Raw genomic sequence first — 14,592 nt, 5'->3', positions numbered from 1 at the left:
GGCGGATCACCTGAGGTCAGGGGTTCAAGACCAGGCTGGCCAACATGGCAAAATCCCACCTCTACTAAAAATACAAACATTAGCTGGGCGTGGTGGCGCATGCCTGTAATCCCAGCTACTCGGGAGGCTGAAGCAGGAGAATCACTTGAACCCAAGAGGTGGAGGTTGCAGTGAGCCGAGATCGTGCCACTGCACCCCAGCCTGGGTGACAGAATGAGACTCCATCTCAAAAAAAATAAAAATAAAAATAAAATAAAACAGATGGTGCTGAATAGACAAACGAACAAGCCCTGATCCAGACTAAGTTAATCAAGTAAATACATCAGAAGGGTGGCATGATTGCTCTAGAGGTGAAAGGCAGGGAGCTCAGCTAGCTTCCACAATAATCCAACACCTTCTTCCCTGTACCATTTCACCCACACTCATCCACCCCACCCCCCACAGGGAGGGACAGGAGTGAGTCACCCCTTTGACTCTGAAGGAGACTTCCTTTGGGAAAGGCTCTGAGACTGTCCCTACCTTCTCCCCCAGCAAGGAAACAAGATCGAAGAGCTATTCTCCAGGGATCTTAGGGTTCAGCCCTGCTTTAGGGCACAGGAGTGGGCGAGGAGAGGTGGAATTGGTACCTAGAGATCCCTTCTGGGCCCGAGGAAAGAACGGGCCCCCAGAGACAGGGCTGTGTCGGTGTTCCTCTGTGCAAGAGCTGCATAGCCAGCGATTGCAGTAGGTGCAGAGGATATGTGCTGCCCTCTTCTCCTTGCACTCGGAGCAGTTCTGGAAGCAGAGAGTTCTGGAGTTACTGACATGATCCTCATTTGGGTCTGCCTCCACAAGTGGCAAATACTCTAAAGAAAGGGGTCCTGCAGGCCTATTCCTCCACTATTTTGGAGTGAAGTCTGTTTTGCAGAGCTGTCTGGGAGTAACATGCCGGGGCTTGTGAAAGGAAGCATCCTTTGTGACCAAAAGAACAGTGGCTACGTCAGGCATGGTGGCTCACACCTGTAACCCCAGTACTTTGGGAGGCCAAGGCAGGAGGATTGCTTGAGCCCAGGAGTTTCAGACCAGCTTGGGCAACATAGTGAGACCCCATCTCTACAAAAAGTACAAAAATTAGCCAGGAGTGGTGGCACATGCCTGTAGTCCCAGCTACTAGGGAGACTGAGGTGGGAAGATCACTTGAGCTCAGGAGGTCAAGACTGCAGTGAGCCAAGATCATACCACTACACTCCAGCCTGGGCAACAGAGGAAGACCCTGCCTCAGAAAAGGAGGAGAAGGAAGAAGGAGAAGGAGAAGGAAGAAGGAAAAGGAGCAGGAGGAGGAGGAAGAGTAGGAGAAGGAAGAGGAGGAAGAGTAGGAGGAGGGGAAGGAGGAGAAAGAAGAGGAGGAAGGAAAGGAGGGAAGGAAGGAGGGAGGGAGGGAGGAGGAGGAGCAGCAGCAGCAGCTGTCTCAGGGGCTGTTCACACAAGTACTGTGCTGAAGCTAAGGATACCTAGATGCATAAGCCAAGGATCTGACCTCACGCTATCCATAGCACACAGGATGGTACGCATTAACTGAGTAATGCTGTAATAAAAAGGATGCAACATATGCAAAGGAAACAAAGGAAGCCTTCCAGAAACTCAGTCTAGGAGTGGCTAGGAAGAGTTTTACAAAAAGGAAACATTAGAGCTGGATACTGAATGACAAGTAGGTTCACCAGGCAGACAAGGGAGGAAAATTTAGAGGGAAAGCACTGGCAAAAGCAGGAAATTCAGAGAGGAGTGCTTCAGAGAGGAGAAGGCCCACATATGGGATTACACAGCAAGATGGTCAAATGCAGCCAAGAAAGGGCAAGTACAGACCAGCGTTCAGAGTTGCGCTCCCACACCTGGGTTCTGCCTGATCTGAGGGTATCTAGGCCTCTCCCAGTCCAAATGTTCATTCATTTGGTAAGCAAATATCTTGCCAGGGCTGATATAAAACATCAAGAGAAGGGGAGATTTGGAAAAGTTGGCCTATCTGTGCCTGAATCACAGAGGCCACCAAACTGATGTGAATTCTGAAAGTTTTACTAATTAAACTATGAATTCCTTGAAGGTAGAGTATATGGATCTATCTCCCTAATATCCAGCACAGGGCCTGGCACATGTGAGACATTCAACACAAATCAGTCACAGGAACAAGTAAGTAAATTAGTAAATTAGTAATTTACTAATTTAGATGACAAGGATACCCTAGTGGAAAGAGGAACAGAAGGGCTGCCAGCCAGTAAGTGATAAAAAATTTAAGAAATTCAGGAAAAAGGTGATAGTTGGTAAATACAGGCAAGATTAATAAACCCATTTAATCTAGGCTGGTATATGAATTTTAACTCAGGATAATAAAAAAATAAAACAAAAGCCCAGTACTGGTATTTTTCAGTAAGAGCTGTAAGAGAGAAAAAAATAATTATATATACAGTAAGCAACTCTTAATATACCTTAACTTACACTCACCTTCTGCTAAAGGGATTGATACTAAAAAAAGTCAGTAATTTTCACTTAATAGAAAACCCCCTCATTGTTTTCCCCAACTCATGCATTTTTATTTTCTTCTAGATGGATGGATGGATGATTAGTAAAACTGAAAGAGAAGTAACAAATCATATAGAGTGATAGACAGATAGACAGACTTATGGACAGGGGCCTCACAGATTTCAGAAACAGATCAGCTGCTTCTTTCCTTGCCCTGACTTACCCTGGCCATCTTGGGTTGCTCAGTAGGAACACACTGCAGAAAAAAATGTTCAGTTACATCCCTGGTAAGATATACTTGTTCACACCCAGGACAGGAGATGAGCTCTGTGCAAGAAAGAAAGATAGCAGAGTCAGAACAACATGGCTGATTATACCTAAGGCCTGGACATGGGGCTTTCTAATACACAACACCAAGATACGTGGCAATACCCATGTCTGCCAAAATGAACTACATTTGATGCCATAGCCCGCATTTACTATGTGGGTACCCTGAACATCACCAACCCATTGGGGCCTTCCCTACAGACCAACTGGTCTCCTCACATTCTTGTCTTTACCTGGTCCTACCTTCCTCCCCACCCCATAAGCCATGCTACTACAGGCCCAACCCTGCTTTGGTTCTGACAATCAGGTGCCTTCTTGCTGCTCCCATTCCGCATTCCACATCCCTGAGAGCACAGCTCCCATCACTAGCCAAGATCCAGGGAGTCAGTTTAGTTAGAGGCACAGCTCCAGGTCATTACAGTTACCACATAGCAGGATGATTTGGAAGATCTCAAAGCTACAGCTTCCAGAAGGCTTTAGTCAGAGAAAGGCAAGCCCTCTCTGCCTGCTCATCTAGGAGGTATTTTTCTCTTAGACAGCATATACCAGTCAGTCTGCCTCTGAGGCTCAGAGGTCTTTTGGAGGGCTTTCTCCCCATAGTCCATGTTGGATGCAACATATATATGTATATTTTACCTATGAACAGCTTGACCTACAATCTCTCCCCAGAGAAATATACCCGTCTCTAACACATTCTTCAGCATAGTGGGCTTCTGGACCATAAAAGCAGCAAAAGACTCCCATCCTGGAGACCACAGTGATTCTGCTGGCCCACCCCAAGAGCAGTCAACCTACTGGGAACAAGAAAATGAGCCTCTGGAGTAGGGCAAGGTACCTGCGTCCAGGGATGAGGGTGATCTGGAAAGGGGTTTGCTATGGCAGTGAATGCAGCAGTCCCACTACAATCTCCTCTGTCTCATCTCTTCAAAATATGGAAGATGGATATAATGGCAGTTGCTCCAGACTTATAGTCAGACAAATGTAAGCCCAAATACCAGGTTTACCAGCCAATGACCTTGGGCAAAACAATCTCACTTAATTGCTCTGTGCCCCACTTTCTTCATATGTAAAATAGGGAAAATAAGAGTTGCTGTGCAGATTAAATTAGATAAAACTTCAGAAATCACATGGTCCTCCATGAATGTTGACTTTGGATTCAAAAGATTCCTCATATCCTATTCACAGTAATGCAATAAACTCAATTATCAACTCTCTGGTGATGAAAGTTAGTTTGACTGGTAGATTCAAAAAATGGCCACAAATTCTTCCCTTCCCTGCATCCATACCCTTGCAATCCTACCATCAAAAGGTAAGACTCTCCATGAGCTTCAAGTCAGTGATGAGTTTTTAATTTTTAAAAGAGGTAGGACCCTTCACCCTTTGAATCTAAGCTCGTGACTTTCTTTGTGACTTTCTTTGGCCAACAGAATGCAGCAAAAGTGACAAGTTCTCCAAGCCTAGGCCTCAGTGGCCTTATATAATTCTGCTCTTGTTCTTAGAACTCTAAGATTGCCATGTGAAAAATCTAACCTGGCATTGAGATTGCTGGAAGATGAGAGAGCATGCAGAGAGAGATCTCAGTTGTCTCAGGCATCCCACCTGAGGCCATCATAGACCAGCTAGCCCCAACTAACACACTAGCTGAACACAGATGCAAGAGTGAACACAGTCATAATTATTTAAGCCCAGGCCAAACCAGAAGAATTACCCAGAGAATCCCAGCCCAAACAGCCAAACTGTAGAATCATAAACTAAATAAAGTTTAGTTATTTTAACTACTAAGTTTAGAGGTGGCTTGTTATGCAGTAAAAGCTAATTGATACATCCCGGGAAATCAAAATCCACAAAATCATGAAAAATAATAGTTTAATACTCCCTCACCCCACCAAAAAAAAAAAAAAAAAAAAAAAGGAAGAAAGAAAAACTTTCTGAGTCTTTGCAGAGCCATGAGTGTTAATGACAGGATTGCATCTGGAATGTCCTGCATATTCTCCCGCCTGTCAAGAACAATGGCCAGAGGTGAAGAAGGATGCTCTCCACAGGTGACATCATCCAGGGGAATAAGGCTACTGTCCCTCCCTTCCACTTGGTTCACCCTGGGGAGGCCTCCTCCTCTACGCCCAGGACAGAAATGCTGCTCTAATCGTTGAAAACAACATCCACAAGACTTTCCTGGTACCAGATGCCCAAACATCAGTCACTGTAACATGGCCTCATGAGCAGAATGAAAAAAGAGAAAGAACTTAATAGGTCAAAGAAGGCCTCATCACACATCCTCTGCTCCCTTGGCCTTAAAGCCAAAGTCCTCAGCTTGGCATTCCATGCCCTTTGCAAATTAACCTTACCTCTCTCTAATCTCATCTTTAGCTTTGCCTGCCATACACCCTGTGTTTTTGCCATGCCCAATATCTCTGCTATCTCTTGAATACACCAAACTTTTGCCTGACTCTGTGTCTGTGAAAAATGCTGTTTCCTCTTCCTGAAATACTCTTTCTTGCCCCTCTCCTTTTCAGATAAACTCCTATTCATCTTTTCATACCTGTTCAAATGTTCCACCTTTGAGAAGCAGGGTTAATTTCCCCCAGGATTAGTTAATTAGTCCCTCTTCTGGGTTCCCACAGCACCCTGAACATCCTTCTAGTACAACAAATATCACATTGCCTTTCAAATACCTGTTCATATGTCTGCATACAAAAATAAACCACAGTTGGTATTAAAGGATATTACCTGGTTTTTAGCAGATTGAATTATAGAGTAAGTCCTCACTTAACATCACTGATAGGTTCTTGGAAACGTCAACTTTAAGCACGATGACGTAAAATGAAACTTTTTTTTTTCATCAATGTTATAACAAAAGGATGTCTACTTAAGGACCTGCTGTACATTGTTTTGCTTAAAATCACAGTTTCTAAGAATCTAGTCGATGATGGTAAATGAGGACTGCATTTCCTTTTTTTTTTTCTTTTTTTTGAGATGGAGTCTCGCTCTGTCACCCAGGGTGGACTGCAGTGGCACAATCTCGGCTCACTGCAACCTCTCCCTCCTGGGTTCAAGCAATTATCTTACTTTCTACACCATTAAAATGAGGGGAATAGGAATGCAGGGAAGTACAAATTATCCAACCCATTTACTCTGCCTACAGCAGCCAGGCGTTTTTTTCTCCTGGAAGCCAGGCCCAGTGGCTCACACCTGTAATCCCAACACTTTGGGATGCCAAGACAGGAGGATCATCTGAGGTCAGGAGTTTGAGACCAGCTTGGCCAATATAGCAAAACCCAGTCTCTACTAAAAATACAAAAATTAGCCAGGCATGGTGGGGAGCACCCTGTAATCCCAGCCTCGGGAGGCCAAGGCAGGAGAATTGCTTGAAGCTAGGAGGCGGAGCTTGCAGTGAGCCGTGATTGCGCCACTGCACTCCAGCCTGGGTGACAGAGTGAGACTCTGCCTCAAAAAAAAAAAAAAATTAAAAATTAAAAATTAAAAAAGAAATTAAAGAAAAAGAAATATTATCCTGGGCAAGATGGGAAAGAACAGAGAGCCAAATAGCACCCTGGCTATCATCCTGGTCAGAAAGTCAGGGAACAAGCTTGTAGTTGAAAGAAATCCTGGATTTAAGAGATCAGCCCTCCAACAGGGGCTGTGCAGCAAAGAGCAGAGATGGAGAATCATCACAGTGGTGCAGGCACTGTCCCAGGGAGGCTGCGGGCCCCAGAGTGGACCCAAAGGACATGCGCTCTCTTTGTGTCACAACACCTTTGTCCAGAAATTCTTCTCTTCCCTCAGAAGGTCCCTAACCCCATCAAGCTGTGTCAACCTTGACTTTTTATTTTTTTTAAAGAGATTCTCCATCTTTCAATGAAGATATCAAAGTAAAGTTTTACTTTAGACAATTGGCATATATCAACTCTTAGAGCTGTGTATAACCAAACATCTACTTAACAATATTTAATATTAATTTAGTTATAAATACATATTTAAATCACATTGTACATAAAATGTTATTTAGATATCATGCTTTTTTCCATTTTATTTGGTTAATTATTATTCAAACGACAGCCCTACTCTTGTATTTCACATACAAGAACACTGATTCTGAGAAATATAGAGACAGGGCCCCAAGTCCACATGATTATCCCCCATGAGATGTGGGGCTTCTGCCTCCAGAATCAGGAAGTCACAGACACCAGAGGTGCTCCTGAGAACTTAGGAGCCTAGGAGAGCAGCTCTGAAAGTGGAGGACATTTAGTCCATCTGTCACAAGTGCAAACACTTCTGGTCCTTGAGAGGTGTGGGACACATTTTCATCTGTACACCACCACTCTCTGAACCAGGCACTTTACATGTGTAAAAAATTCTCCAGGTGAAAACAATGTACAACCAAGTTTGAGACACAGCACCTATGAGAGAGCACCCCCTTCCCCTGTGGCTGAGCCTGATAGCTGTCTACTATATCATGCAACTGAGAAAGGCACGCTTACCCAGTTGCACCCATTAACTTGTCATTTACCTAATGTAAATGACGAGTTTTAATAATAGGTACAGCACACCAACATGGCACATGTATACATATGTAACAAACCTGCACGGTACCCTAGAACTTAAAGTATAATAATAATAATAATAAAAAGAGACTAAGAAGTTAAGAAAGACTCTGAATTCAGCTGTGATGTAGTTCCCCTCTGGCAGAGAAAAGGGCAGATTCCCAACAGACAGGTAGTGACCTGATACTCCTGTACCTGGGGATTGGCACTGAGTTGGGAGCCAGACTCCCAGCTCAACTGCAGGACCCATAAGCAGACCTAGAGTGCAGCCTGAGGTTTGGCACTACAAGGACTGCTGCTGGGACCTAGAACATGCACTGAGCGTAGGCCTTAGTGAGGCAGCAAGGAAGTTGGGCCCACACTGGGTAGTCTACCTTTCAGACATGAACAGCAGGGCCAAGGCAACGTGGACACCAGGGAGGTAGGGGAGGAGAGAAATCCCAAAGAGGTCTTAAAAAGCTGGTATCGGGTCAGCTTAGGTCACCAAGCAAGAACACATACGTCACATAAGCCTGAGACCAATGCTAAGCAATCCTCTGAGCGTTAGGAAGCCCTTCATTCCACAGCTCTTGCCCAGGGCTCCAGGCAACTAGAAGCTGGGGTCCAAGCTCTGATTCCAACAGAGCAATAGCATCCACTGGAGGAGCCTGATGCTCCTCTGCTAGTTCCAACCTGTAGACCCAAAGCTGGACAGAGCTTCACTGTTCATCCAGGCAATTCCCCACCACACATAAGATGACATGGAGGCCCAAAGACAGGGAGGAGCTTAGCTAAAATCACATGGCCCTTGTATAACATAGGTGATACTGTGAACCACTAAGCAGTCCCTAATTACCTCTGTAGCCACAGGTAAGATTCTCTACCTCCCTATGCCTCTGTCAGATGCTAAGCAATGAGAAAAAACACTCTAGTTGTATCCTCTGGCAGGCTGGACATCCTCACTAACAGTTCTGCCCTCCCACCCCTGAGCAGCCCCAGCCCACTTAGCACCAGCTAAGGCCCCCACCACACAGCCCCTGAAGGCTTCCTCCAACCCACCACTCAGAGCAGCACCACCTTCAAGAAACATATTGCACCCCATCCCCAAATACCCAGTCCCTGCTAGAAAGACAAATTTTTATCCAAGTCACCCCTAAAGTGACTGCTGCTTCTGCCCCAGCTGCCAGCAGGCTTACCTGTGGCCCTGATGCCGTGATTAGAGCAACACCTGGGATAGAAGTCAGAGGAGCAACAGGTGAGACCACCACAGGTCCAGAGGATGGTGCTTACCAAGCACCCAGGAACACCCACCCTGCATGCTGTAGCCAGCCGGGCTGCAAGGCCTAAGCCTCAGGGAATGGATACTGGATAGGGTAAGGGGAGCAGCCTGGATCTTCTCCTTTCTCTGACGCATCCTCAGCCAGGGCTGCATTTCTCTAGCTCACCTGAGATACTCCTGCAGGAAAGAGCTTGGTTGACTCCTCCTGTTTCTGTTTATCTCGAAGGCTCTGCAGCAATTTTCCCAAACTGAACAGCAAGAGGGAGACCTCAAAGAGGCGACTCTTTTCCTAGCTGCATCTCCTTCCTAATCCTCTGGGTGCCTTGGAATAGAAGCTCAGAAGGAAGAAAATGACATTTTCAACTTTCAGGAACTAGCTCTGTCGCTCTCTGCACAGCTCGGGAGACAGCACTCTCAGCCTTTTAGGACTCCATCCAAAAATCCTTCAGCCCTCCATGTTCCCCAAAATGACAGTGCTCATGTGTGGCTGGAACCTGCCCCGATCCGGCAGCTCATTTAAATAGAGCTCATCACAACAACAGTGTTGGTGGAGAAGTGAGTAGCTGCAGGGCCCTGGGGACCCCCTGTTTATACGTAGGAAGAATGATGCAATCTGGGTATCAAAATAGCAATCCAGAATGGAATAACAGGCTCACGCAGCAGCGGTGCCTGCACAGCCAGAGCTCAAGTTGACACACTCTGTCAGCCCCACACTGCTGCAGCACGCAGATGCCAGGCACACACTCTCACCGCATCATTTTAAAAAACAGCAGGAGCCCAAGATATCCCTCCATGCCCCCGGCACTGAAGGAGGGTGTGGGGGGGCCTTCAACAGACATTGAAATCTGTCTCCTACATACTCACCTGCTCCTGCCACTTCACCTGAAGTCCTTATCCTGTGACGTCACAGTCAGTTGCCATAGTGACCAATTGTCCGTCACAAGCAGAGGATTAGGACTTCGGATGGAGAAGACACACATTTATGATGCAAAAAGGTCGTGGGGGTTCTCCCTGGGCAGCTAACTCTACCCACCAGGAAGATCCAGTCACACACAAGCAGAGAGGGAAAAAGGGAAGGATGAACAGGGTTGACTGGAGGAGACATTAGGATGGGGCAAGGCTACAAGTACAGCACAATTTCAAAAGCACAGAGCAACCAGATGAGGGGGAGTGGCAGGGACATGCTTGGAAAGACTGGCAGGAGAGTAAGCTCCTGAAGGAAACTGAATGCTAAGCTCAGGAGCTTGACCTTCATCCTAAAATAAAAGGCAGCCCAAAAAACTTCTGGAGAGTGACTGAGCTGGGCTTTATGATTATCTTGATGGACTGGACACAGGGAGGTCAGGGTAGTTGAGCATTAATGGGACCCTAAATGAGGGTAGAAATGGAAAAAAGCAACAGAAGACTCATTTCAAAGAGAATTGACAGGACATAAGCAAATTAGGATGTTGGGGCTAGTGGTAGCGTGTGAAGAACAAAGAGTCAAGTGGAGGGCTGTCATGAACAGAGGTAGGTAACAGGAGGAAGAGAGCAGTGGCCAAATCCCATGTTATCTATGCCTTCCTTTCTCTGGCATCCTTGCCCTCTTAAGATCAGGCTTCATTCTGCCTTGCCTGGACCAGTGATGCCCAAATCTGGAGAGCTTGTTAGAAATCCTGAATCTACCAAACCCAAATCTCTTGTGTGTGGATGTAGGACTGGGAATCTGTATTTTTAGTAAGCATCACAAACAATTCTTAGGCATTCAGACCAGCACTGGTTCAAAGCCCAGCAATCAGGAACCAATGGCCTGGACAACTGCAGTAGTACAGCAGGTCTTCCTGTATCCAGTCCTATCTCCTCCAGTCGTTCTTCTCACTGGGCCAGTATGAATATGTTTTTTTCTTGTTTGTTTGTCTTTGGTTTTTTTTGTTTATTTTGAGACAGCATTTCATTCTGCCACTCGGGCTGGAGTGTGGTGGCATGATTATGGCTCACTGCAGCCTCAGCCTCCCAAGCAGCTGGGACTACAGGTGTGCACCCAGCTAATTTATTTTTCATTTTCTATTTTTTGTAGAGACAGGGCCTTACTCTGTTGCCCAGGCTGGTTTTGAACTCCTGACCTCAAGAGATCCTCCCCTCTTGGCCTCCTCAAGTGCTCGGATTACAAGTGTGAGCCACCACAACCAGTCAGAATGACTTTGATCATATTCCAAAGTACAGATGTGACCATATTATACTGATCAAAAACTTTCAATGGCTCCCCACTGTCCACAGAATAGCTTAATCAAGATCCTTCACAATTTGGCCCTAAGTTTCCTTTCTGAACAGAATCCATACTTCTCTCTTTCAAGCATCCCATATTCCAGCCAAAATTAACTCCCTCCTGTTTCTAATATTTGCCCTCCCCTCCCCTCCATGTGCCTCATCCTAACACTATTCCCTACCTGGGAGTCCCTTGCATATTTTTCTGATTCTGCCTGGTTCCTGCACAGCTATTCCTACTTGGTGTCACCCACAGATTCAAACCACCCAATTTCCCCAGACAGAACCTAAAACAGGGGTCAGAAAGCCATAAACTGCCTGCTCTCGTAAATAAAGAATACAGTAATGCCCATTCATTTCCATATTGTCTATGACTGCCTTCCGCTTTTCTGCTACAATGGTAGAGCTGAGTAGTTGGAACAGAGACCGTATGACCCACAAAGCCTAAAATATTTACTATCTAGCCCTGTGCAGAAAGTTTATGACATCTGGCCTAAAACAACAGCTCCTTAAATTGTGCTAGCCTCACCCTTTGGGGTTTAATTCTGATTAAGGGGATTTTGCTTGTTTCCAAGCCCATGTCCATCTTCGTGAACTCTAGTTCTGATAACTGGGTTGCATCTGAGCTGGACCTTCAAGTTTGTGTAGGATGTTTCAAGCAAGAAAAGGCATTTCAGGAGGAAGGAACATTATAAACGGAGAATTACAGATATGAAAGTGTGAGGCCTCTTTGGAAAGTCTTGTAAGGCTAGAACATATAGATAAATGACTGATGAGACTATAACATTAGTTTGGAACCAGATTAAGAAAAGACTTGGAGGCCATGCTAAGTGTCCATTTTAAACTGCAAGCAACTGGAAGCCTTTGGGTAGCTAGAAGTGCAGTCCCGGAGTCAGAGGGAGTGATCAGGGTCAAAGCTAGAGCATAACCACAGTGGCAATAAGTGAAGTGAGGTCAGGAAAAATATCACTATTGGAAAGAATAGGGAATAAGCTGAGGTCAGGCAGGTATCCAGGGACTGTGAGGAAGAGCCAGACAGCCAATCTGAGCCAAGAGTCAGAATCTGGCTATGAAAGCCAGGTGACTGGCTGGGGCTGGAGATGGATGCATGATCCACAGCCTTCAGAGCCCATGCTCCTAGGAACCACCTGGCTGTGAAACAGGCTTTCTGTGCCAAGAAAGTACCCACAGTATAATGCAAAAAGTACAGGTAGGATGAAGTCTAGGCTCATTTCATTTGATAGACCCTCACTGACCCAGGTAGCACCTCTGTCTATTTTCATCCCAAATCTTAAGAGTCAGTGCAAAAACTGATGCACTGACATGCTCCATGCTAAGCCACTGATCCCTTTTCCAGCTGGGCCTGGAGAGAGAGAGACAGTTGGGGAACCAAGGGCAGCATCCTATTCTGGGTCTGTAGTTTCTACTGGCCCTCAAGTCCCGGAAAGCCCTGGACTGCCAGGCAAGGGAGTTGGATTTTTTTCCTGGCTCTGCAAGTAACCGACCATGTGGTTTTCAGCAGGATCCTAGCCCTTCCTGGACTCCTGATGCTTCATCTATGCAGTGAGGGGTTGGAGTTTAAGGGCCTTCCCTGCCTCCTGGCCTCCACAGCACTCAACCTTAACTGCTCCCCCTTAAATCAGAAAGTTCCAGCAGACAAGAGGCCCCTCGAAGATCTCATCCATCCATCACAGCCATCTCGAGCTCCCTCCCTCAGCAAATCTGTTCTAGCTATAGCCTTCCAAGCAGCACTGGCAGCAGCAAGCACCTCCCCCAACACACAGCCTGCCTCCTTTCCATTACTGGGGGAATTGCTCTCCCAGTAATGGGTCCTGTTCTGGAGTGCCAGTGCTACTCCCAGGGCCCTAGAGAGCTAATTAAGGTAAGGAAACTGTTCATGAACTAAAAAGCCACTCCACTGATAGGGCTCCGGGCTTTAGCTTCTGTACCTGCTGCACACCCAGCTCAGTAGCCTGCCCTCCACCTGGGAGACTTGAGTCACTGCCCACAACAGACCTCAAAAGGCTGGACACACTGCAGCACCTGGAATGAGCAAAGAATAGTCACCCACCTCCCAGGCTCCTATAGCTGAGATCTCACCCCCTGCCTCCCATTCCCACCCAAGACCATCAGAGCCCCTCCAGCTGAGCTGCTCATTAAGATAAGCATCATTTCCCTCTCTGACTCTAAGGTTGTAGCATCTTGCATCAGTTCCCTCTCTTTGGATATTCCTAAAGTCCCAAGGCCTGTCCAACGAGGGACCGTGATTGCTCCTCCTTTCAGCATTAGTAGTGTTTGGGCGATGCTGTCACCCTTCACTAGCTTCAAGAAGCATGGGGCTACGGTAGCAATTTGGTGTTCTTAAATCTCATTAAGTCTAGCCCTGAAAGCCAGAAAGGGCCTAGGATTGCCCAATCTATTAGTGCTAGAGTCCAGGTGAGCTCTAGAGTCTGTGACTTCCAGCTACATCCCCAACTTTGAAAATGGGAAAAATAAGATATTAAACAAGTAGATTCTGGAATCTGCATCTCAGTATCAAAGTCTTCCAGCCATGATTTGTCTTTTAATTGATTTGAAGAGAAAAATTAAGTAATGTTCCTTTTCCTCGCACGGGGAAGGAAATATCCAATTAATTCCCTCTTCCCTTTCCTAAAATGACAAATAAAACCACAGCAACCCTGAGAACCTTGAAGACAGAGCCAGCATATGGTAAGAGTTAGTTTCAGGGATGTTAGCTCCCTTCAGAGCTTACTACATTTACTTAAAGTATCATTTTGGTACTCAATGGCCAACTTTCCAGATAGAATTTGACCTGGGACCATTTTTAATTAGCCACAAAAGCAAATAGCCCCAAGTAGATATTCTCATTGACTGAGAAAATCCAATTTCAACAGCTAGCATTTCTGTACCCAGTCATCGCACTTCATGGCTAAGCCACTGTATTCTCACCACACTCCTAACTTTGCTCTGGTCCCCATCATTAGCTTTTGAAGATCTCGCCCAGCTGGTCTCCTCAGTGCCTGAGAGGTGATGCAGACCCATTTTTCTAGTTGCTGGGGAGAATCTCAACTCGGCTGTGGCTGTATTAATTAAAGATTTGCGCTTGATCCAGCAATTCAAATACTGAGTATACAGTAGTCCCCCCTTATTCATGGAGGGTACATTCCAAGATGCCTGAAACAGTGGATAGTACCAAACCCTATATATACAATATTTTTCCTATGTATACATAGCTATGATAAAGTTTAATTTGTAAATTAGGCAAAGTAAGAGATTAACAATAACTAATAATAAAATAGAACAATTATAAGAATATACTGTAATAAAAACAACATGAATGCAGCCTCTGTGCTCGCGCTCTCTCTCTGTCTTCCCCCCTCCACCCCCCACAAAATCTCTTAATATTTTCAGGCTGTGAGTAACTAAAAACTTGAAAAGCAAAACCTTGGATGCAGGGGGACTACTGTATTTCCAAAGAAAATGAAATCAGCATATCAGAGACATACCTGCACTCCCATGTTCATAGCTGTATTATTCACAATAGCCAGGACAGGGAATCAACCTGTGTCTACTGACAAATGGATAAAGAAAATGTGATATATATATATACACAATACTATTCAACCATTAAAAAAAAAAAAAGAAGAGGAAAACCTGTCATTTGTGACAACATGGTTGTATCTACAGCATATTGTAAGTGAAATAAGCCAGGCACAGAAAGACAAATAT

General features: G+C 45.6%; 1 protein-coding gene across 6 annotated transcripts in view; it reads right to left on the bottom strand.

Annotated features, from left to right (window-relative positions):
• Window positions 1-14,592, bottom strand: part of TRIM66 (tripartite motif containing 66) — a 60,464-nt gene that overhangs the window by 38,336 nt on the left and 7,536 nt on the right. For 4 of the 6 annotated variants that reach the window (XM_037999754.2, XM_073018635.1, XM_008007570.3 and 1 more), the window contains exons 2-3: window positions 2,717-2,820; window positions 627-774 (exon numbers count right to left, since the gene is read on the bottom strand). In XM_037999754.2, the coding sequence (XP_037855682.1) occupies window positions 627-774; window positions 2,717-2,820 (252 nt within the window). Of the gene's footprint in view, window positions 1-626; window positions 775-2,716; window positions 2,821-8,536; window positions 8,689-8,785; window positions 10,197-14,592 lie in introns of those variants that run through there. The other 2 variants (XM_008007578.3, XM_037999753.2) reach the window with 2 other exon arrangements.

This window comes from Chlorocebus sabaeus, chromosome 1 (assembly GCF_047675955.1).
Source record: "Chlorocebus sabaeus isolate Y175 chromosome 1, mChlSab1.0.hap1, whole genome shotgun sequence".
Classification (NCBI taxonomy): domain Eukaryota; kingdom Metazoa; phylum Chordata; class Mammalia; order Primates; family Cercopithecidae; genus Chlorocebus; species Chlorocebus sabaeus.
This window is presented reverse-complemented; position numbering and strand designations above follow the sequence as displayed.